The following is a 23,610-nucleotide window of genomic DNA, read 5'->3' as shown; positions in this document are numbered from 1 at the left end:
TCACCTCTTCTTCCCCTTTGACTACTTTCCTTTTTCACTTCCCTCTGAAGATCTCCTCTTCTGCCCTCACCCATGACCTGCGCCATCTCACCCATGAGCGCCTTCCCCAGCACTGGGCTCGCCCTGAGGCATGGAGGGGTGGCCACTGCCACGCTCCGGTCTCTACTCAGGGCCCCAGCCACGGGGCCATGGCCAAGAGGAGCCCGTCAGCGTGGGGGCCACTTCCCCGTGCACCCCCTGTGCCGCGCTTGTCAGACGGGGGGACGCTGGGAAGAGAAGTGCATTGAGTCTGGAGCACAAGTCTTGTGAGGAGCAGCTGAGGAAGCTGGGGTTGTTCAGCCTGGAGAAAAGGAGGCTGAGGGGAGACCTTCTCGCTCCCTACAACTACCTGAAAGGAGGGTGTAGTGAGGGAGGGGTCAGTCTCTTCTCCCAGGAAACAGGCAATAAGACAAGAGGAAATGGCCTCAAGTTGTGCCAGGGCGGGTTTAGATTGGATATTAGGAAAAATTTCTTCACCAAAAGGGTTATTAAACATCAGAACAGGCTGCCCAGGGAAGTGGTGGAGTCACCACCCCTGAAGGTATTTAAAAGATGTGTAGATGTGGTGCACAGGGCCATGGTTTAGGAGTGGACTTGGCAATGCTAGGTTAATGGTTGGACTTGATCTTAAAGGTTATTTCCAACCAAAACGAATTCTCTGATTCTACGATTCCCCTCGGTGCAGGGTGCGCCAGCGCCGAGTCCCGTGCTCTTGCCCCAGCCAAGACCAGGCCGAGAGTTGAAGGCACCTTCAGGGCAGGAGAACATGTCCCACCATTACAACTGGCACCCTGCCTGGGGGCAAACGCTGAACCCATGCAGGGCTACCAGCCAGAGCCAGCTGCCATCTGGAGAGCTGCAGCTCTGTGTCAGAGCGGTGTTTTACCCTCGGAGACGCAAAGTGAAAATACACATGCAAAGAAGGGGTGAGGGACCACCTCCTGATCCATTCGGCCCTGCAGCTGCTCCTCCTCCCAGCCCCCAACGCATGGCTATGCTATCTGCTTTCTCCCTTGCAGCTAAATGTACTGTAAAAAATGAGGCAAAATGCCATTAACAATGTACCAGTTCCTTAGCTGGCTATGATAAGGCCATTTACATAAAAATTTTAGCACCCAAACGTCTTTGTTCTTCCAACCTTGAATTCAAACAAACCCACTGACTTCCTCCTTATGGAACTTCCTGCAAAAATATGTTTTTAACGTACTAAAGCAAACTAGACCTAAGAAAATTGGTTAAATTTCTTATGTAAGAAATAGAATGAGATTAAAGAAACTTCTGATTTCAAGAAAAATTTTAAAAAGGAAGGAGTAAGTGCAGTAGATGCATTCAAAATCTTGTATACAGCAACGAAAATTGTATTTTTCCTTCTACACACAGTTGTACATATTTTTAAAGAAACTACTTGTAACACATTCTGTTCATCAAAATATTCATGGCTCCCACCCTGTCAACATTCACGTACTTTTTAAAGCACTTACCCATGAGTTACCCCCAAAAGAGAAGGGAGCGGGGGCTGCCGGGTGCCCCAGCAGGTCCCTGCCCGCCCACCCAGTGCCTGCAGGGCCATGGGGCTGTGCCGTCTGCACAGAGCCCACCACCCGTGGGGGCAGCACCCTGACGAACCTGTGTGATGGGGGCAAATGAACCAGCCTGCCACCCACGCTTCTGACAGGTCCTAAGTGGGGTAAGTAACATGATAACAGTTAAATGAATGTTAATTATAATTAGCCACTTCGTTATAGAATCATAGAATGGTTTGGGTTAGAAGGGACCTTAAAGATCATCTAGTTCCACCCCCCTGCCCTGGGCAGGGACACCTCCCACTAGACCAGGTTGCTCAAAGCCCCATCCAGCCTGGCCTTGAACACTACAGGGATGGGGCAGCCACAGCTTCTCTGGGCAACCTGGGACAGGGTCTCACCACCCTCACAGTCAAGAATTTCTTCCTAATATCTAACCTAAATCCACCATTTTCAGTTTAAAACCATTCCCCCTCGTCCTATCACTCTACTCCCTGATAAAGAGTCCCTGTTTCAGATCATTTGGTTATGAGATATTTGAGTTTATACTCAATAAAGTTTGTTTCTGTTTCTCTCCCTTTTTGTTTTCCATAAGTATAAAATCAAACCATCCATAGTTCAAATAGGAGATGTGATATAAAAAAGCAGCCAGAAATTCTGGTATTCTGAACCTTAAACAGTACAACTGGCACCTCTCCTTAGGAAGAGCTGTTTACTTCAACATAAAGAAACCATATTAATTTATACCTGCAGTGGGTAATTAGAAAAAAACAAACAAACCCAAACCCAACAACTAGCACTTCAAGTCAGTTTTTTCTGTCACTTTCAAGTCAATTCCCACGTCAGTTTTTTCTGCATTTTTTAAATCAGCATTTGAATTAATTATCTGCATGATTCAAAAATTTTAAAAGTAAAATGAGCAACCTTGCATAAAACTTGCACTTTGGAATGCTCACCTCTATTCAAAGGAACCAGGCATATAAAAAACCTTAATCATTTACAGCTACTTTAATTACTGCCTTTTAGTGGTACCGACTATAGGACAAGGCAGTTGTCTGCTGTGACAACTCACCGACGGGTCTCTCTCCTGCCACCGCTGCCACCAGCACCACAGAGCTCCGCAGTCACTTCTGAGCAGAGGGCTGCGAGGTCCTGCTCCACGGAAATTTAACTGAGGAGGGCAGCCAAATGATTGCAAGATAACAGGAATCACCGTAAGACCTCTGAATAAAGCAGAGTATATACACCAGACTTTGACTCTGTGTACAATTTAAGCTTATTTCGGCCAATTTCCAGGCTTTAGGAAAGTAATCTTCCAGGAAAGCTTTAAACACAGTAGTCCATGATCTGATAAACTGAATACAGTTCCAAAAAGCTGGTATTTCTGCTTTCTCACAATGGCATTCTTACTTTTGCCATTTCATTTATTTTAATAACACAAGTAGCTGTACCACAAGCAAAAGTCAGCTGCATTACACTGTGCAGACATTTACATTTTGGTTTATATATAATCACTGTGCCCTTCTCCCTCATGTACATATCTAGATCTTTTCTGAAAAATTATACAGGCTATTTATAAGGCTGGTCTTATTTTCCAATGTATGTGATATCACCCATTCTTCTCTCATTCGAGCTACTAGGAAAACAGCCGATTTAAAAAAAAAAAAAAACACAAAAAAAAAAGATTACATGTGTTTCTACTAAACTCTTCCTAAAGTCAATAAGCTTCCTCGCAAATGTATCTCCCCTCAGCACAAATACTGCTCCATGCACTGTGGGCTTTCACAGGGGACAGCGCAGAAGCGACACCCGTGTTCACTGCTCTGTTTGCACATTAGTGAAAGCAACACTAAGAATGTTTTCTGAACACAAAATACAACTTGCAAATACGTTGTTACAAGTAAGTTACTAGGGGGAAAAAAAGAAGTTTAAATACTTCTAAACACATTTTCTAGTGATATTTTAAACTATCATCTAATCCTGTACTGATATTACCTTTGCTAGTACAATTAGGAAAGTGCAGATAGTTTTACTTTCAACGCAATGAAAAGCTGAGTTGACTTTAGAGTCTGGAGATCCTTTTAAGTAGTGCTCTGCAGCGTTCATAATCATTTCCAAAAAAGACAGTCTTAACTGACGCTGTATGATACTACAGTTCTAAAAATCCCTTTTTTCCTTCTGTTCAGTCCAGGCGCAGAAAAAAATGAAAATACTTAGTTTTAGTTACAGTGTGTTTACGCTTTTGCTGCAGGTATATTTTGCCAGTTTGCAGCTCCACACACATTCGCTTCTGTGCAATGAACGCTTGGCCAAGTGAGAAATTCCCCCGACTGACAAACCCCACCACAAGCCCCCCCCCCCCCGGCATCAACTGGAAATATTTAAATCACAAATTAATTCTTTTTTTTTTTTTTTTTCCTGTGAAACAGTTCCCTCCACTATCAAAAAGAACTTTGCACTTTAAGGTACTTTACTTTGAAATAAAGCTGCCATATATATCCATGAGTATCCATCCATCCATCACCTGCATGCCGTGTTCAAGGGAGGCATCTTACGTTGCTCCATAAACACCAGGTGCAGCCCCAGCGTTCAATAAACAACAGGAATAAATAACACCGTAATAAATACAAAGAACTGACTCTCCCGTTTCCTCTGAGGACCTTGAGTATGAAATCTTTGATCATTCGGTTTGCCCAATAAGGGTTTTTCCTAACTTGCCTGCATTTTTATTCAGTTGCAATCACTGCATAAATCCTTATACTGTCCCTTAACTCAGCTCATTGCAGGGAAGATTCCACCAGTGTACTGGACAAGCAAGAGTATGTTAATGGGAGTGATCTTTTGAACACGTCCTACTACCAGAAAGCTGAATGACAGGCACAATTGACCATCAAAAGCTGGCTCTAAACCTCGATTCCACCATAGAAAATGGGGAGTGAGAAGAGAGCCAGAAGCCTGCCCAGCTTCAGCTCGCCCCCTCCAGCTGTACAACGCGCTCTGAGCTCTGCACACAGACGGATGAATTCTGCTCCAAAAGCAGGACCGAATGTACAATTTGGTTTTTTTTCTCCAAGTACTTGCTTCACCAATGTCAGTTTATAGTGAGTCTCAAGATCCCAGAAAACACTTAATTCTGTCTGCTGTTTTCAAAAGACTTCAGCGTGTACTCTTGTTCCTTTATTAAAGACACAAATTTAAAATGTGCAGTTCTCGACACTGCTGCGCTAGCAGCTACACACAGCTAAAAATCTGACAGGCTCCTGGGAAGTGAAAACCTCTCCATGGGCCAGTCAAGGCTGGAAAGAGTTCTTTCAAAAAACCGCCATACAACCTCTCCCTCGCCCAGTACAGAAGGCTAGCACCGCAATCGCACAGGATTTTAGACTGACTCCTGACGGGATAAAGAAATTCACTTCTGCAACGGATTATCAGTCTGTGCTCGTGGAGTGTAACCACTGTGACAAATTCATTGTGCCACTCTGCGTGCTCACTTGCACACTTTTACACATGGCTATTCCTTAGATTTCGCTCGAGCATGTATAAAGCACAGACTAGACAAATTTGTTAAAATTCACTCTTGTGTCTTTTTGCAACCTTATCCTAGTAATGTTTATGATCAGCTTGTACTTACGCTTTCAAGACTGAGGATGTTTTTAAAAGGATACGCATCCAGGGAAAGGAAAGGGAAAACAACACTGGAGAAGCTGGAAATTGAAGCAGCGTTAATATTGCTATGGGCTAAAATGCCATAGGGCTTCCGATGGCCCTGAAGTTCAGCAGGTGGGTACTTCCCTTGGACGGCAAGTGAATCCATCACCAGGAGATAGGAAAGACTTAAGAGCAGAAAACAATGACCTTTACTCCTGCAAAGTGGTGGTTACCTACTACACCTGCAGCTGCCCTGGGCTGGCACGGCTGCTCCTGGACTGTGGTTTTTTTCAGCATGTCCACAAACGATCGATCCCATTCCCCGGGTACACTGCAGACCCCCTTGTACCTGAGCCCATGATCTGCCCCAGTCGAAAACTACCACCTTCCACCTCGAGTTCAACGGAGCATTTGCTCCTCCTGGTCCCACAGGCATCTCCCCTGGTGGAGGTGGCCTCAGAGCCAGCCCCCTCCTGTGACCCCGGAGCCCCCTCTCTACATTGTGATCCATAATATGCCCCCACAGCCCCCACTCTAAACCACTGCTTCCCAGACCCTTGGGCACCTAAGGACATGTGCCTTCTCCTGCAGCCAGGAGGGCAGCACAGAGAGCACGCACTTACATAAAGGACAATTTCAAACTTTGTAATTCTTTCTCAAATTTAAATCTCAATCTCACAACTATTTATGCTTATATTTAAGCCTGGAAACTATCCCATTCAACTTCAGTGAAATCATGCTGACAAAAAGTAAATGGCTTTGTTTCCCAAAAAAACTTCTCCTTTCTTCAAACAGTATTCTCTTCCTTTTTTACTGACTCTCTGTACTATTTCGCCAAGTTAGGAATGGTCCAGAGGAATCTAGAGCCGAAAAGAGCCTTTCCAGGAACTTCAGAGGACTTGAAGCGCTCTCAAGATGCAAGCTCAATCCAAATCTGCTACCCCAGCCGGCCCCTTCAAACCCTCCTGCTAAAGCACCCCCACTCTTCAGCAGCCTTTGAGCATGACACTCCAAAAGTATCAGCATTTTCCCACCGGAGCAGCACGAGTGCTCCCAGCATCCCGTCTCTGGAAAGCGAGAGAACTTTTCAGGATCTCCAGGGCTGAGAGCTGGCAGCCCAAATGTACTGGGGAACAAAAGGCCGCAGAGTTTAGCATTTCTGTCAACCGTGAAGTTTATGCAGTGACTGGGACATAAAAAAATGTAATCTGAGGAAGCAGATCCTGTTTGATTATCAATATATCTGCTACATCCAGGAATGCCCCTGAAGCAGGGACATTACCTCTTGAGGCAGCACCCATGAAAAGCAGCTTTTTCTCTGTAATGGAGGGGATCTCAAACCAGCATTGCCTGAGTAAGTGACCGGTTTCCAACACACCTTCTGGTGGACCACACGAAGCAGCAGCCCTGCAAGGTCTCCCATGTTGCTATTCCTAATGCAGCAGGAGCTCGTGAAGCTGCTGCATCCCACAGCTCATCATTGCTGGTGTGAAGCACTCCAGCATCACTACACCCTGCAGATGAAGTAGCTGGATTTATTATTCTTCTTTAAAAATCCACTTCATCAGATGTTAATATTTTCCTTTATTTGATCAAAAGGTTGCTTCCAACTACCTCAACAGGTGTGCTGTATCAATTAAATAATGAGATGTTCCCTAATGAAGGGGATAAGTCATAAGTATTTCAATAAATTCAAACACGAACCCTAAAAAGGTTTTCTTATTTGCATAATCCTGTGTTTCAGTACTTGACAATTCAGCATCTACTTAAATCTTATTTCAATAGCAGTAATCCTTCTAGTGGCACCGTGCAAATGAAGGAAAAAGACAGAACTCTGGATCAGAATAAAAGCATCTCTTTTGTTATTTTATATAGGGACCACCTTAAGTGCTGCTGTGCAGCCCTGGATGAAGAAACTAAAAGCCTGGGTCTCCCAGCCGTCATGTGGGGCTTGCAGCCAGGCGAGCAGGGCCCAGCTGCCACCGTGCTGCTTGCGGGCAGATTCACCTGGACAAATCCAGTCCCACGCGATTAAGGCTGCCAGCAAGCATGCCAATTAGCACAGCCGGCAAGAGAGAGACTCGGTGAGGTGGCTTCATATCCTTTAAAGGCTAGAAAGATCACCCTCTGATTTTCCCCAAGCAGTATAACACAATGCTGGTGGGAGGAAACACACAGTGAGGCAGTCGGTGGGCAAAATCAAGCAATTAGTGTCACTGAAATTGCATGCCACCTGGGATCCTGGTCCTCAAAAGGGGCGAGCTGCCCTGGCGCCGCAGGCAGTGCTGCCCCAGGCTCTGCTTTCTCCTTTTTGTTCCCTTTGAAAGCAACACAGAGCAGGGAAAGACACAGGATACACAGGAATACTTTTTAATTGCTCTTCACCAAAGCTTCCTCTACCCCAAGCCTGTGCTTGAGCACAGGGCACTGCTGCCCTCCCCCAAATCTGGACCCCAACCAGTGGCAGGACGGTGCCGGGAGCTGGTTCCCAGGGCAAGAACCGCTGCTGCCAAGTAGGGAGAGCAGGCACTCTGCTCTCCACTGAGCCCGGCCCCACCACCAATCCATGCAGAAACACAACGGGGAGCAGAAGGAAGTGCAAGAAAACAGAGAGAGGACTAAAGAGGTGCCCTATTGCTAATCATCCCCAAAACAATGCTGTTTTTAGTCTTAACAGGGTTTTCACGATCTGACCAAACTGGTAGGAGGGTGGCAGACTTGCCTTGGCTTTGAGACTTCTTCTCTAGAAGACTGGCCATTCTCAAACACTAGACACGGCTCCGACACGGGAGCTATTCCTGATGCCAAGCACAGGCTTCTACACAGCACCCGGGGCGGTATTTCCTAAATGGTGTCCAGTTGGGCTAACACGGCTATGCAGTCCCAGCGAAGAAACATTAGTGCTTCTCCAAAGTCAAAAACCAGATGTGATCATTCAGTCTTGAATGTAATTTGTTGCTTCCAACAAATTTAAGAGTGAACCTTGGCAACAAGGCATCTGTATTCAGAAAAACAGAGCAACAGAGACTTGGGGTCATCCCGGGAAGGAGAGGGGCCTCACAGGCTGCTTCATACCACTTATTTGAAGAATTGAGACAAATGACTGAATATGCTTGATATGAGGTTCTCTTATTTTATGCCTCCTAAAATTCTCCCCACAAATTAGTTCAGAATTTTACCGATCTTGACTCTACCCAGCAGAGTTCCTGCCTCTATGTAACACACTGGTTTCTATTATGTACAGCCGCTAAAAAAAACTACAGTGCAAATGCTGCAATGCAATGTTTTAATTTTTTTTTAATTTCTTCCTGCAGAGGTAGAGCTGAAACTGTAATATGAACTCTGAACACCACAGTGAGCTGTAACTCTTTTGTCTGAGTATCTGATAAGATTTCAAAATACCATTTATATTCCCATAGAGGAACACGCATGGTTTCAATTGTTTGTTTTCTTAATGGACTATTTGCCACTCAGCCTAACAATTGTACCATTTTCCCAATGTATTTGCCACTTTCCCTTTGCTTCCTCTTCTGGAGCTCAGCCTACTGGCAGACACACAGGCTGAAGAGGAGAAAAATGGCAAATTGGATCTCAGGAATTTGAACACTGTTTATATTTTAATTTTTTTTCCAAGGGTTACTGCTTTACAAGTTTCCTTGGAATCAGACGTGTGGTCCAGCTGCCTCCCAGCCCTTGAGCAGAACTGAACCTCTGCGCCCCAAATGCTGTTAGTGCCTCGCAGTCGAGTGATGCCGTACACTCCAAAGTTAAAATTACTAAAGAATCACCCACTAAAGTGTTCTGTAACTATGTTTCTGGATTTTTTTCTTCTGCCTTAATTAAAGCAGAGACAGGGCAAATGATCTGCCATTCTTACATTACTAGTGAAATAGGCTTACAATTATTTCCTTTTCTTTGCATTAAAATAAACAAATAAGGTTCTTATTCTGTACTCTTGGGTAAGTAAACATGAAGGGGAGTGACAAGTCAAAGAAATCATTATTTTTTGAAGCAGTGACAAAGTACAGTGATTTGAACAATTAACAATTACATCTCTGAGGCGGTAGAAATAAGTTGCTCACCGAGTGAATCTATAGTAATAATAATGCATTTTTATATTTTTAAGGCTTCTTGGTAAAAAAAGTGGCATGTCACTTTTACAGAGCTCAGGAGTTTAATTTTTAAAAAATAAGTACTTGTACAACAGAAGATAAAATACGAACATACTACATATCGGTGGATCTTAGACACAAGGCACCAGGGCTTCAACCTCAGATATCACCAGTGAAGAGACCTGAACTTCTAATCTCTAGCTTTCTCTTAGAATTTCAAAAAAGCAGAGAAATGTGAGAGTTAAAGACTTCCCAGCTGTCGAAGGAAGAGCAGGAAAAAGCTTTTTACACTTCATCAGGACATCCAACTCAAGCACGAAATAGCTACCTTAGCAGGAGCATAACTTGAGAGAGCAAAAAGTTATTTGAAAGTTGCAGTGCCCGTAGCGGAGAGCAGCTCCAAATGGACAAACTGTGATACAGCCCAAATCCTGCAGTGTTTACCGAGTCCTCTGAAATCATGTGAAGTTCAGATGAGTTATAACCGGCATGTTTTGGATCCCAACAGTTCACACCCCACAGAAAGCCGACTGAGTACAGTGGAGAAGTGCCGACAAACATCAGCGCTGACCACAACCCGGCAGCACAACAGAAAAGACAGTCCCAGTCCCCATCACCCTCTCCCTACTTTCATCCTTGCTGGTTTTATACTTTCAAAAAAACACAGCTAGGGAAGACCCCGTGGCAGCCGAAGGATGCGGCACACGCAGACAAGCTGCAGGCAGGCTGACGGGGTGTCCTCAGCGCATCTGCAGCCTCCCACAAGATTTGCATTTGACATCCATCTCCCCATTGTTAAGGCATCTTTATCTCAGTTTTCAGGAAGCGTCAGATGACTCATATATCGGAACATCTGATGAAGCTAACGTAATTTCAAAAATGAATTCTACTTGGGCATATTTTTTCCAAGTAAAAAAAATGAAGAAAAATGTTTTAAAATTATGCTAAAAATCTAATTTCTGTTGCAAACCAGTTTCCTGATTTAGGAACTTAAGAGCTTATTTCTGCTGTAGACAGTTTAGCAAGCTTTTAGGCATCCAAATTTAGGAAAAAAATCCTACGGCATTTAAACAACGGAGAGCCAGAGCTGGAGCTGACTCAGCCACTCAAGCACACAATTTGAATATACTACATAATCATTCTTGTTTTAAAATTATCCTCCCAATATCTAAGGGCGAGATTATCCCACATGCATTTATCTTGATTAATGCACTACCCTAAGGACAGCCTTGCTGCTTTCATTAGGACTGATTATGAAGCAGGGTATTCACCGGGGGGATGATGAAATCTTGCTGTGACTGTCGTGGCCCTGACCTCCTCCTTGCACTGCCCCGCTGGGGTCACAGAAATGCCTGCGTGTCTTCCTTTTTCTCCCCCACACTTCTAATTAACACATAACAAGTGCTGCTTGTTACCAATTCAGCTTTAAGAAAGAACCCATCAGATGCACACATGGGACATGTTTCCCAACAGGCGACACGTGTCCGGAGACCAGCGCTGCGGTCGGTGTCTCCGCTCCAGCAGCTCCCTGCAAACGCCAGCAACGGTACCTGCCGGTGGCTACACGATGTTGGGGAGAGACTGGTGGGAGGAGATGCCCCTCTTTTTTTGCTCTAGATCTATGTACACAAGTTTTGCTTTCATTTCAGTGAGGGAAAAAGAAAAAAAAAGAAAGAAAAAGAAATCTTTTACCTAAGCTGAAAGTTCCACTTCTGAAATCTCTTTTTCCCTCTGGATGAGTCGCCCTTGCTGGTGGCTGGCTGCGAGGTCTGTGCGCCCGTCCCTGCACAACACCCTCTGGGACACCCGGGACGGAAGCCAGAGCTGAAGGGTACTGCCATTTCACGGGGTCCCCGCAGAAAGTATTTGCTCGGCCTGTTTGTGTTCTAAATATAGCAGAGCACACCGGCCATCTCCAGCTCATGAGCAAGTATCACTGCCGGGGGCTGCAGGGCTCTGCAGCACTGACACACACCTGCCTGATGTCACAAAATATAAAGCATTTTTTCTAAGACACACTAATTCTTGGGAGCACTGTGAGGGGAAGATGCATCCATCGCTTGTAAAGAAAAACTCAGTGACTAAGTACCTATCTTATGTCCAAGAGACAATACAAGAATAGCTGTTCATTTAATACTAATATTACATACATTTATAAGAAATCAAGTATTTTAATATTAAGGCCGCTTTTTAGGTGTCCTGCTATTTTAGTAAAGAACAAGGACATTATATCCACACCAAGCTATTAAAATATCAAAAATTACTGCCCTAATCAAAAATCCTTTTTTTTTTTTCCCTTCGAAAACATTTCCCTAAATTATTTTTGCATAACATCTAAAGTTTGTGATATTGCAGAAAAGGTAACAGAGTAACTAGTGCCCTTTTAGCCCAGCACACAGAAAAATTGACAAATACCTGAAACAAAACCAAAACTGAGCAACTGCTTTTCTGTTATGCGGACTGGACAGGGAAATCAATGAGGAGATATTCCACTTTCTGTTCACCAAAGGTATCTTCATAGATTATAGAAGCTATTTAAGTAAAAAGGGGAGCGAGCAGCCTTCCCAGCTCCGGCAGCTCCTGCTCCCCGGGCTGCAGGGAGGGGACCCCCAAACCCTGGAGCTGCTGCAGCACACCGCAAACCATGAGCCACTGGAAAACCTTTTAGCACCGGCACTAGCGAACGTACCTAGTAAGCAGCATATTTTTAAACAGCAGGCTCCTTCCGAGCTTACAACTCGGCTGCTGTGCTGACTTCACCTGGGCAGCACAAGACTCTTCTCCACAGGGCATTCTGAAGCAATGTAATAATGCCGTAGTGTCACCTACAGCTCCTATCCACAGACCTTGCAGCTCTTTACAAAGGTGATAATTATCTCCTTCATTAAGAAAGGAAGCGGAAGAGCCATGCCGACGGGGAGCGGGAAGCCTGGCCATCCCCGCTTGGTCCCTCATCCGGACACAAGCCCACGCTGCCGCTCCAGCCCCAGTGCTGCTGGCCGCCACCTCCAGCACTGAGATTTTAAGGCACTTCCCATCACCATGGACCTCAGAAACCTGAGTGGAAGATGCTGATGGACAGCAAACTCAGGTGGTGCCTCCCATAGCGAAGGAGATTCACATCTAATTATTTCTGGTGACTTTTTTCAACCTTTTTGTTGGACCCCGGCTCTGAAAAGCACAGGCCAGTGGGGTGAGGCTGCTGCGACCACCGTGTGCTGTGCCATCAAATACCAGCTTGGCAGGAAATTAAACTGGGGATACTGTGGTAGAATTTTACCAATAAATACATCTTCATTCTCACACAGGGGCAGGTTTAAGTCTCCATGGCCAGGCCCACGTTCCCAGCAGGCATGCTGCCCTGGGCACAGCGTCGTGGCATGGCCAACACCAACACACCAGTGGGACAGCTGCGGCGGCATCTGCGGTGCAGCGTCCTTGCAGCAGCAGCTGGCCTGCACCACGCCATGCCTTGCCGCGTAGAAGCAGCACCAGGTGGGCTTGCTGTCACACAGGGGTAGCGGCCACGGTGGCCACAGGGGCAAAGGCTCTGTGCCGCACCTCCAGTGACAGCAACGGCTCGGGGCTGGGACTCCCCATCGGCACTGGCGGCCCCTGGCACTGCTCCTAACACAGTTTTTAATGCATCGAAACATTTTATTTCCACATTCTAAAATGAATTTTTCTTCTGCCCCCCCCATTATAATTACTGTAATTTTAAAATAAATTTGAACAACACAAACAAAAACATTTCAACATCCGTAAGTTAAAATATGGGTGGGGGAGCTGGATATTTTGTGACAAGAACATTTCAAAGGTTCACCCTCGTCGTGGTTTAACCCCAGACAGCAGCCAGGACCACGCAGCCGCTCACACAGCTCCCCCCTTCCCCCAGAACGGCAGGGAGAAGAGGAGGGGATCTGATCTGAGACAAGACACATTTCTAAACTGAGGAGCGTTGCAGGATTCACATAAAACCGCTACAAACCCCCTTCCTGCCCGGCTGCCGCTGTGATCGGGGCCTGGCTGCACAAGCGACCTGCAGTAGCTGGTTACAGCTACAACTCCCTCCCAAGAGCACGTCTCCGCCGTGAGCCAACTCCGCGCACCCGGGCTCTGCTCCGCTTCCCAGGATTTGATCCCAAGAAGAGAAAATTATGCTGTAGAAAATCTGACAGGCATATTTCTGTTTCACAGCTTTTGATTTTTTTATGACTCTACCAAATTAATTCTGTACTGTTTGTGGGATGAGTATTTTAAATGTTAAGATTATTTAATTCATAAAAAATGAAGGGAAAGGACAAGGATTCACACATTTAACATGTGTTACTGAAACCGCAGCTACAGTAAAACAGCAGCCATATATTCACAGCGCCTAACTTGGATATGCCTCCTAAAAATCACCATGAGGCTGTACCCTCTCTGCTGCAGCCCTGCCTGCGTGTCTAGAAGCACCCTGCCTCCTGCTGAGTGTTGCCCTTCCCTTAAGCAAGTGCATTTGTGAAAAAGACAGGATAACCACAGCAGTCCCAAAGGCAGAAATACAAGCAGGGTGCTCACAGGCACCTAAATAACCTAGGGAGGAAAACACTCTTCTAAGATTCACCATCAGCTGTCCAGAGACACCAACAACCCGCTGGTAGTTATGAGATGGAAACAAATCATCATATTGCTTACGTGGTTTGTGCTATTAAAAACAAAGAATCCTTACAGTGACTTTGCTGTTTCTACGTGAAGTGCCCTTTATTCCAGCTACAGGCAGAGAATAATTCGGAGGCAAAGAACCAGTCATTGTAGCCATACCAGAGGATTTGAGCCCTGCCAGGCGTATTTTCCCTTTATTCCCCCTATCCTTCCCCTTCCCCTGAGGAAAACAGCAAAACAAATCAACAAGCATCAATAAAATAAAATAACAGCAGCAAAACATGCCACTGCTGGCAGCCAGCAATTGCTCCCTGTCGGGCTCCAGGGTTTCTCTGGCTACAACTGCTTCTTTCATAAACCGTATATCCTTGAAAATAATATAATATTTACTCACTTTCAATGAATCAAAGCAGGCGATTACGCGTCCATTTTCAACTTGGCAGCTTTTCGATGGGTGTGCAAATTTACATTCCGTGTCTGGTCGTGAGCAAGTCCCCCTTTGGAATTCCCTACACACTTCCAGCGTTAGCCATTTTGTGTCCCGAATCGGCGTGACACTAACAGCCATCTTTAGATTTTACAGGTAGTCAAAATTTCCAATAAAACGGACAAACGAGTAGCTGAACTGATAAACTGGAAATGATGAAAGTGCCACCTCCAGAATACTTTTTTTTCCCCCCCACTCCCTATTTTAAAAGTACGTGTAAAACTGGGTGGCTGCAACCTCAAAGACGTGCCACCAGGAGTTCACAGCGTGACGCTGTTAATTGACAGAGGTTTCACACTTAGAGAAATGCTAGGATTACCGGCAAGGTGAACGTTAAAAAGTGTGGCCTCGTGCGCTCAGTAACCCATCTTGAGCGCCCGCCGGGGCCCACGCTGCCAGCATGAAAACACAGCAGACCCTCTGACACGGGATTTCCAAGCTGCTTTCGGTAAAGTTGTCTGAAAGGTAATCTCCACGCAGCAGAATTTGCAGCGGGGTTTTGTGGTGCAATCGGTATCGATTAGTTTGGCATAGAGAGATGCAGCAGTTTAGAGCAACGATTGAGACGGGGTTTGTTTTTTGTTTTGTTTTTTTTTTTTCCTCCTCTCCTGGATTTTCGGGCAGAAGATATCTGACCTTCTCAGCACACTTTTATTTTTACAGTAAAGCAGCCTGCGGCAAGGCCCGCCAGCGCCCTTCTCCCGGCCGGGGTGCAGCGGGGGTGTCTGGCGGCGGATGCGCTGTCGTCGCTGGCAGCAAGCAAGGCAAAAAGCAGCGGCGGCGGCTCTAGCAGCGGTCCCAAGCAGCAGAGACGTCAGGAAAGGCACTTCTTAGTACCAACCTGTAGAGAGAAGAGACACGTTACAAGTCAGCGGGCGGCTCGCCGCGGCGCCCCGCCGCCGCCGCCCCGCGCAGGGCACTCACGCCAGCCGGGCTGCCAGGAGAGGGGCCGCTTCCCCGTGCGGAGCCGGGGCATGACGGGGAGCCAGCCAATCGCAGAGAGCCTTGCAGCGACAGTCCGGGCAGGGAGCCAATGGCGGGCGGCCGTCTTATGAAAGGTCGCGCCTGTCAGACGCTCGCTGCGCTGCCCCGAGCCCGCCCGACGGGGCTCGCCCGGCCGCCGGAGGACGAGCCTGCGGGCCCGGGCGCTACCCGGCATGCAGCGAGGGGGACGGACCATGGCGCCGCCGCCGCCGCAGCGCCGGGAATGGTACCGTCCGCTGACCCGCCTGCGCGCCACCGCGCCCCGCCCCGCCGGGCTGGGCCTCACCCTTCCTCCCTCCCCTTCGCCACGGGCCTCGCCGGGCACCGGCTACTTTCGGGGTACCGGCTCCCCCCGGGGAACAGCCGCAGAGAGACGGGCCCGCCGCCCCGCCCGTTACAGCGCTGCGGGCGTCGCCGGCCGGGGTCAGGCGGCGGCACGGCCTCTCCGCCCCCGCCGGTACTCGCCACAGGACAGACCCCAAACGGCGCTTCCTCGCAGGACCGGCTGGGCCCCGGCTGCCCAAGGCATTACCGTGCCCTGCTGCGCAGCCCCAGTCGTCACTGGCACACAGCCGCGTCGGGGTCACCGCAGGCTGGCCCGGGTCTGCAGCGACGGCATGCCCGCATGTGAGCGACTGCCCGGTCCAGGAGAGAATGATGATTACTCAGCACACTGCTTCCTCCCATTAACATACTGAAGGTGAACTACGAGCTTCATGATGAACACCATCTGCTTAAAAAAACACCCCAGCATTTAACATCTAGAAACAAGAGGGTAAACCTTGCCCCTTGGATGCCAAGGTGGAATGGGTGTTTCTTTGAGATGAGTTTCAGATGCCCAGCTTTGCCACAGAAGTGTGGTGCCACATGTAAATATAACTCCATAATAAATTATAACTCCTGTCCTGCCTGGGGACCCCAAAAGAGCCGCCTGGAGCACAGAGCAGAGGGGCCCTCACGGCAGTGCCTGCAGGACAACGCTGGAGCCCGCTGGCGACACCGACGATGGGAATTGTGCCAGCACTGGAACCCCCAGCAGCATCCTGCATTTAGGGGGAAGGTTGTTCACATCCTTGTGTTTCTAAAGACACCACTCCATAATTTGTACATTCCCCCTCCACCCCTCAAAGCAGCATCACTGACACTGTCATCAGAAACACATCTTGGGAAGTGGTGCTGCTCAGTGTGGATCCAAACCAGTAGACGAGGAAAATCTACGAGTGTTTTTCTAAGGACTAAATGATTAGAACAACAAACTACAGCAGAAGTAAAGCACACCTAATACAGCTAATAAGATTATAACAGGCACCATGGTTTCCTTGCCAGGACACTTCTAATCATGCCCAGATTTTTAATCCCTACTAGCCGGAGAAACAACTATGTACAATTACTTGCAAGCACAAGTTAACAGCTAGGTGCCTTCTTGATAAACACAGACGTTCATTTGCTTCAACTGGCTAAAATTCAGAAGTCAGAGTCGTCCCATGCCAGCAGTGACTACTGACCAGCACTTGGGGATACAGCAGAGACTCGGGTCTTGAAAACTCATTCCGTAACAAGTGCTCAGGCTAACAAGTTTGGTTCTCCTACCTGTGCTCCACTACCCAGCTGTGATGGGTTAGCACCAAGAGATTTGAAAGCAGCACAGAACAATATGCCAGGACCTCACGATGCCACCTGCCCTGGCCGCATACCAGCGGGCCCATCTGGGCACCCTGGTGGGACAGGCTCCAAGCATCCCCAGCCGCCTCGTGCGGGACTGCCCTTCACATCAGAGAGCTTTTGGAAGCCTAAAACATCACCCGGCCTCCAGCCAAGGTGTACCGCAACTCACTCTTGTCCTCCACAGGTACAGATCATAGATGTATCTGCTTCCTCCCACCATCGCTCTTTGCACAGCACAAAATGACGACTTTTGAGTGTTTTATTTTGTTATGAACGTTTATTCCCTGCGGGACCCTCAGGAGAAGGTGATGCCGATGCAGGCAGTAATAGCTCTACAACAAAGCTGTGAAACAGCTCTAAGCAGGGATTTTCTCCTGTTCATCAGTTTGGTATACAATCCATACCAACTATTGATTTTTCCAAATACCAAGAACAGTTAAAGCAGCAATTGACATATTTTACATGCTACAGCCAAAGCAAGTTAAAGGCCACATTTTCAAAACAAGATACTTAATTTCACTCTCATTACAAGAGCAGTCACCCCTAATGAGGAAAGAAAGACAGCATGAAGGCAACATACAAAATAAAAATAGCTGAAAACTATCTTTTGTGCTCACATATAATAAAAGGAGTAATCTCCCTGGTAAAACCCATGAAACTATGTTTTATTCCTAGCTTTGTAATAAGTTTTCTATTTGGAGTCAGACTAGCCGCTTACTCGCAGTGAAATCCTGCTCCTGTTGAGGTCAGTGACATATCTGTAACTGCGTTGAACGAGGCTGAATTTCACCCTTCATTCTTCAGGCTGCCAGGTACGAAAAGTATTACTCCAAGGAGCTGTGATGCCTCAAAGGTAAATCTTCTGGATGTGAAGAAATGCTAGATGTATATTTTGTCTGCACAGTCACTTGAAGAAAAATTGTTTTGTCAGAATTTGTTATCTACCTGAAAACATAACCAGAAATGTCAGCTTTAAAAATAGCCTTCTAGCAAAAATAAAAACTGACTTCAGACCAGAGGTCTATTTTCAATATCTCCGATAAATAAAGGAAGATGTTAGCATAGAATTATTTTCTTGTATCTGCATAAACTATTTTCCTCTCACTTTGAAATTCTCTTGTGATACTCCAAGTCAGTAAGGAGTCCCCAGTAAGCCTCAAATACTACAGGATATCACTGTCTGACAAAAAACCCAGCAGATATATTCACATCTCTCTTTGAGCTGTCTCTGATAAGCTAAGAAAGACTGCAACAGATCCAGAAGGAGAAACCGTAGAGAGAGGACAGGAAAGGGGTTGAGTTGATTTTTTTAACAATTTTTTAAAAAATTTAATTAAAATTTACTTGGAGGCTGACAGTTTCCAGACTTCACCTAGTAGGCCATTCAGTACTAAAGTTCTTAATCCACAGCTGGTTTTTGCAGTTCACCTTTTGAAATTTGAAAGTATTTGCTACTTGTCTTGGGACTGTTGCAACATTGGTTTGGACAAAGCATAACCTTGCCTTCACTGATTATCAGGAATGCAAGGAAAATGAAACTAAAAATATTGAAAAAGAATTAGAAAGTGATTCTCAGAAGACAAAAGATTGAAGTAACACTAAGTCATTCCTTAAGAGGGTATGAGGGGTGACTTAGTTGTCTGCTGAGCTGGGTCAATGAAAATGATTAAGAAACAGCTTCAGAAATCAATTGAAAGGTTATCTGGAAATGTCCGAGAAAGGGAAACTAACACAGGAAGGACCATGTGCATATGGTTTCTAAGTTCTGATTAAATATGTTCAATTTTTATTACTTCCCATTATTGCTATAAAGAAATGTTGTACAGCCAGGTTAATGATATGTTTTTCCTCCTCTTTCGGTTACAGTCTTTGACACAAAAATAAGCTATCTGAACGGGAGTGTGTCACTCCACTGGGAACCGTTCCCAAAGAGCCATTGTTTTCACTCTTCCTGTAACTGGGTTTGCTGGACGTTCCTGTTTTCTCTATCTCAATTCACACACGTCTCTTAGAAAGAAAGATGTTTAAAAGCTGGACAGGCAAAAAAGCACAACACTAAAGAAGAACATGAAAAGACGAATGCTATTTTTATGCTTAAAGTGGAAGCTGAAAATGCCAGTATCAATGACATGAGAACTGTCAGCAAGAACAGATAATTACACAACATGAATCCACCCTCATGACAATGACTCTAATGAGATAGGAAATGGAATAAAATCAATATTCTATTTACATTGACAGTACAGTCTCAAAGCTTGAAAATTGCCAAATGGCTGTCTTTTAAAGAAAGAAATACAAAAATTACTGACTGCCTTACAGTATTTTCAAAACACCTCTGCCAAATTCAAAGTTTACCAATAACATATCTCAACATAAAATTTGGAAACGATACAACAATTACTTCATGGCACAATTGAGGGATATAATTATAGCACTGTCACAAAATTAAGCTGAAACAATGAGCTAATTAACATCTTGGCCACATAACAGCGAAGGACTGGTTAAAGAAAAATACTCTTTAGTAAAACTAATGCCCGGGTACTACACTATTTGAGATGTATTTCACAGCCCCCCGCAGCCCAGCAACTTGTGACTTAAACAGAGCTTGGTAAAACTACAAGTGTGTATTAGCATTGAACTACTAAGCAAGTCTCACATTGGATTTGTAAAAAAACTGCCAACACTACTTCTATGACCCAGATATTTTGCATAATATACATAGTTTTAGTAGTAGTAGTACTAGTAGTAGTGTTTTAAAGGTTATTTCTGTACTGTTTTAGCTCTGACAAAGTTGCTTGGGAAGGCAGCGCAACCTCCCACTGCCTTCAGTGGGCTTCTTAGGCAGATCCTCATCAGACGCGTTTTTATCTTGAGTATATTTCACAGTTTCTGAAACCGTTTTAGCAGAAACACCTAACTGTGACATTACATCTGAATTTAACACATCCAAGTGTGCTTAGTTCATGAAAACTGGGTAAATAATGAAAAAAGAGGCAACACGTCATAAAGTACGTGCCCCCAATTGCACATGCGTTACTGCAGTGTGCAGAAAGAAGATACTGCCTTGAAATCAGTTCTCCAAGACTTAACGTCCTTCATCAAACTGTGAACCAATTCCCAACAACACTGTCATGGCACTGATGTACAAATCCCATAGACCAATCCTTTCTTACTTTAGATTAATTAGTCTTGGTCACTCCGAACTGTCCACCCCACACTGTCCCCAGACACCAGAAAGGCACATTTCACCTGGAAAATGTTTCCTACTCTCTCCTGCATCATGCACGTGTGTGACTTTATATTACTTGTTACTTCTCCTGTTTGTTTCAGTGGGGGCAGGCTGGGGTGCCTGTCGATTATGCAGCCAAATGTTGACAACAACCACCCTGCATGCAGCAGGTTTGGGGTGTTTTCCTCAAGAACACAGCCACATGCCGAACCTCAGGATAAGTTCCACAACTGAGACTCCAAACTGGGAGGTACTTGTAACAGTGGCAAAAAGGATAGCTACACACCACTGAAAAACACTCCCAATATTGACAGGTGATTTCTAACTGTACCTGTGTGTGTATATAAAATGTTATATATATAAAACCCAAGATTATTAGCATCATCCATGATAACAACTACTACAGAAAAAAAGCAACGTCCATGACTCAGCAACGGAAGCAACCGCTTCCCTCTAACATTGAATTCCGCTGATGCCGATGGTTTCAGAGAGGAAAAGTGACCCGGAGGAGTTCTCCCTCGTATGAGACGCAGCAGACACCCAGCCTCGCGTCTTGCAGGTCAGATGCTTTAATACCTACTTTAGAGCACGGGAAAACATACCAGCACCTTATTATTGCTAAGGTTCACACTTTTTACAATCTGATATATAATTTTTCACTTCCCTTCCTAAAGCAGCTGCCACACAACCCTGGTTGCAAAGGGTGGCTTTTTCCTTCTGCAGAAACGGATGGATAAAGCAGCGGGTAAAATGAGTTTTGGGAGACCACAAGGTGAGCACCTGATAGATTATGGTATATACATGGTCAGAACTAACAGTATTATTAATTTATTGCTAGTAACATTTGCTCCAGCCAACAAGCTCCTCCACTTAGCTTCTCTAACCTGCCCCAGTTCAGGCACCCCCTCCCATGTTTGCTCCCATCACCAAACTCCAGATTTCCAAGTTCTCGCCCTTATTCTTCTTGACCGCCATGCTGCAGGACAGCATGCTGATCATTTTGTTATGTGAATAATTATGAATTCAGAGCCTGGATGCAGCTACCACATCCTTGCACACGTCAAGGGCCCTGCTCACCCTGTGGAGAGGCGGCTGCTGCAGACGGACTGCTGGGGAGCACTGCAGCATCTTCAGTGAAATCTAATGCAGAGCACCTCCCCACCAACTGCCCGCTGCCCCAACGGCACGCTGCTAGCCAGGCCAATCAGAAGTTATAATTACGTTCATTGCTTCATCTTGCATCTGACTTGAGGGCAAACAAAAAGGGACACGAATACAGCTAATGAGGAACTCATGACACAGTTCCACTTTCAACTGCAAGTTAGAACTCAGGTTTTGATGGCTGGGTCACTTCAGCTCAGTAATGGTGAACTGTGACAATCACATGCTTCTCTCCCAAGGATGAGAAAATGGTATGGGAACGGGTGAAGACGGGGTTGCTGATGTGGTAGGAACTGCAGGAGAGCAGCACCCCCAGGACCCCAGCACAGACAGCAGCACCCTGACACAGCACCTCCAGGGACCCACGCCTCTGAAAGTCCCACAGTCGCCCACAATAGCACCACTGCCACACCAGGGCCACCAAGGACAGGGAGCATGGACAGCTTGGTGCAAGGATGTCACTGCCTGGCTCCCGGTAACGTTAACATGAATCACAAGGCAAGGACAGTGCTGGAAAACTACTCCAGCATCTGTTGCAAGACAGGAGATAAAGCCGGCTGCCTTTCAGTTCAAAGCTTTCTGTGTCTCAAAGAATCTCAAATCCAAACCAGAGTATTTTCTAGGTTTTAACACATTCTGGCCTTAATTTATAGTTATCAGTCATCTCCTTCCAGCACAGTAAAAAAGCCTGTATGACTTATCAGAAAAGACAATTAAACTAAAATAATTTATTTTTATTATTTATGTTAGAATTTAAATCCCAGAGAATGGCGTGTTTAACTCTATGCTCTGTCACCATCTGAGGTACCCAAGATAACTGCTATGCACTACTATAAGAGCAAAATGATTCTTCAGTATAGAGCAAAATTAATCAAGTTTAGGAGACGCTTTCCTTGACTTAACAGAGATCACTACGCATACAGTGCTCAGCATCACAGAAACACTAATTGATGTGATTAATTTTGTATCGTGAACAATCTCACCCAAGCTAAATAAATACATGTGTCTTCAGACATCAAGGAAAAGCTCCAAATTAGTCACCAGTATTAAAAAGAAGTAACAAAAACTGAATGACTATGCTTTATCTTAGGAAAGAAGTGAAAAATGTCTTTGAGACCATTTTTAAAATCAGTATTTGCTATAATTTTTTGTTATGCGTGTTCATCTTGAATCATGATATTTACATAGCTAACAATAACCATGAAAAACAACCCACTAATGGCCCCTGTTCAGAACAGCTTCTTCTGCACAAAACCTCAGCACGGAGAAACATGGTGGCTGGCGGAGGCGAGCTGTAACCCCTGAACAGGGTGTCCCCAGCAAGGGGGGCAGTGAGGCAGGTCCTGGGGACAACCTCTTGCCACAGCAGTGCCCTGCGCACAGGTGTTTAGGGTTTGCCTTCCTCCCCTCCTCCATCAAGAGCTGGCTTTGGTGATGAGTTTTAATAACACTCATCTTGCTCATGGATTCCCCGTTGTTGGAATGACCCAGCTGGTGTAATGCTGCTTCAGTGCACACTTGGATACAACTTTTCTCTCATTTTTAGCCTTTTGCTGTGGGTTATAAAGATGAACTTGGGGGAGGATGAAAAAAAGATTTCTGGTTTCTTCAGCTCTTCTAGGGGTCTGTGCTTATACAGGAGGGAGCTGCAAGGCCAGCACGCCTGCAGCCAGCGCTGCAGCAGAAACCCCAGCCAGTGCCACCATGGGGTCCTGGGGTGTTCCTGAGGCCACTGAGCAAGAACGGCTTCAGGGACACCGTTGGTGTAACACGTGAAGGCACAAGGGATCTCCCACAGGCTTTTGTCATCTGAGCTCACTAAACTTATCATATTAAAAAAAGAGAAAAAGAGCAAGCAGCATCCTGGCGTGGAAGGTGCAGTGGGTGTGGTGGCACCTTCTGCATCACCACAAATGGTAGCTACAGGGGGTTTCCAGCTCAGCCAGACAGATCTTTAATAGTTTTTGTTTCTGGGTTATAGATTGCATTGTAACCACTACCTTGCTGAGTTTTTATTTATAGCTGTCACACAGCTGAGCTATCTGAACTCCCGAGTTCAGATTCCGAGCTCCCATCTTCCACGGAACAATCAAGGAATGTCTCTGAGGCAGAACAAAT

General features: G+C 45.8%; 1 protein-coding gene across 45 annotated transcripts in view; it reads right to left on the bottom strand.

Annotated features, from left to right (window-relative positions):
* The window catches only part of MBNL1 (muscleblind like splicing regulator 1), a 114,225-nt gene that overhangs the window by 67,154 nt on the left and 23,461 nt on the right, over positions 1-23,610 (bottom strand). For 17 of the 45 annotated variants that reach the window (XM_074592741.1, XM_074592740.1, XM_074592754.1 and 14 more), the window contains one exon: positions 14,361-15,294. The exons of 17 other annotated variants lie outside the window; for them this stretch is intronic. In XM_074592741.1, coding sequence (XP_074448842.1) covers positions 14,361-14,534 — 174 coding nt within the window. In that variant the 5' untranslated portion in view covers positions 14,535-15,294. Of the gene's footprint in view, positions 1-2,634; positions 2,717-14,360; positions 18,048-23,610 lie in introns of those variants that run through there. 11 more of the 45 variants (XM_074592770.1, XM_074592781.1, XM_074592784.1 and 8 more) reach the window with 8 other exon arrangements.

The sequence above is a fragment of the Larus michahellis genome, chromosome 6, assembly GCF_964199755.1.
Source record: "Larus michahellis chromosome 6, bLarMic1.1, whole genome shotgun sequence".
Classification (NCBI taxonomy): domain Eukaryota; kingdom Metazoa; phylum Chordata; class Aves; order Charadriiformes; family Laridae; genus Larus; species Larus michahellis.
Note: the sequence above shows the minus strand (reverse complement) of the source record. Positions and strands in the feature narration are given on the sequence as shown.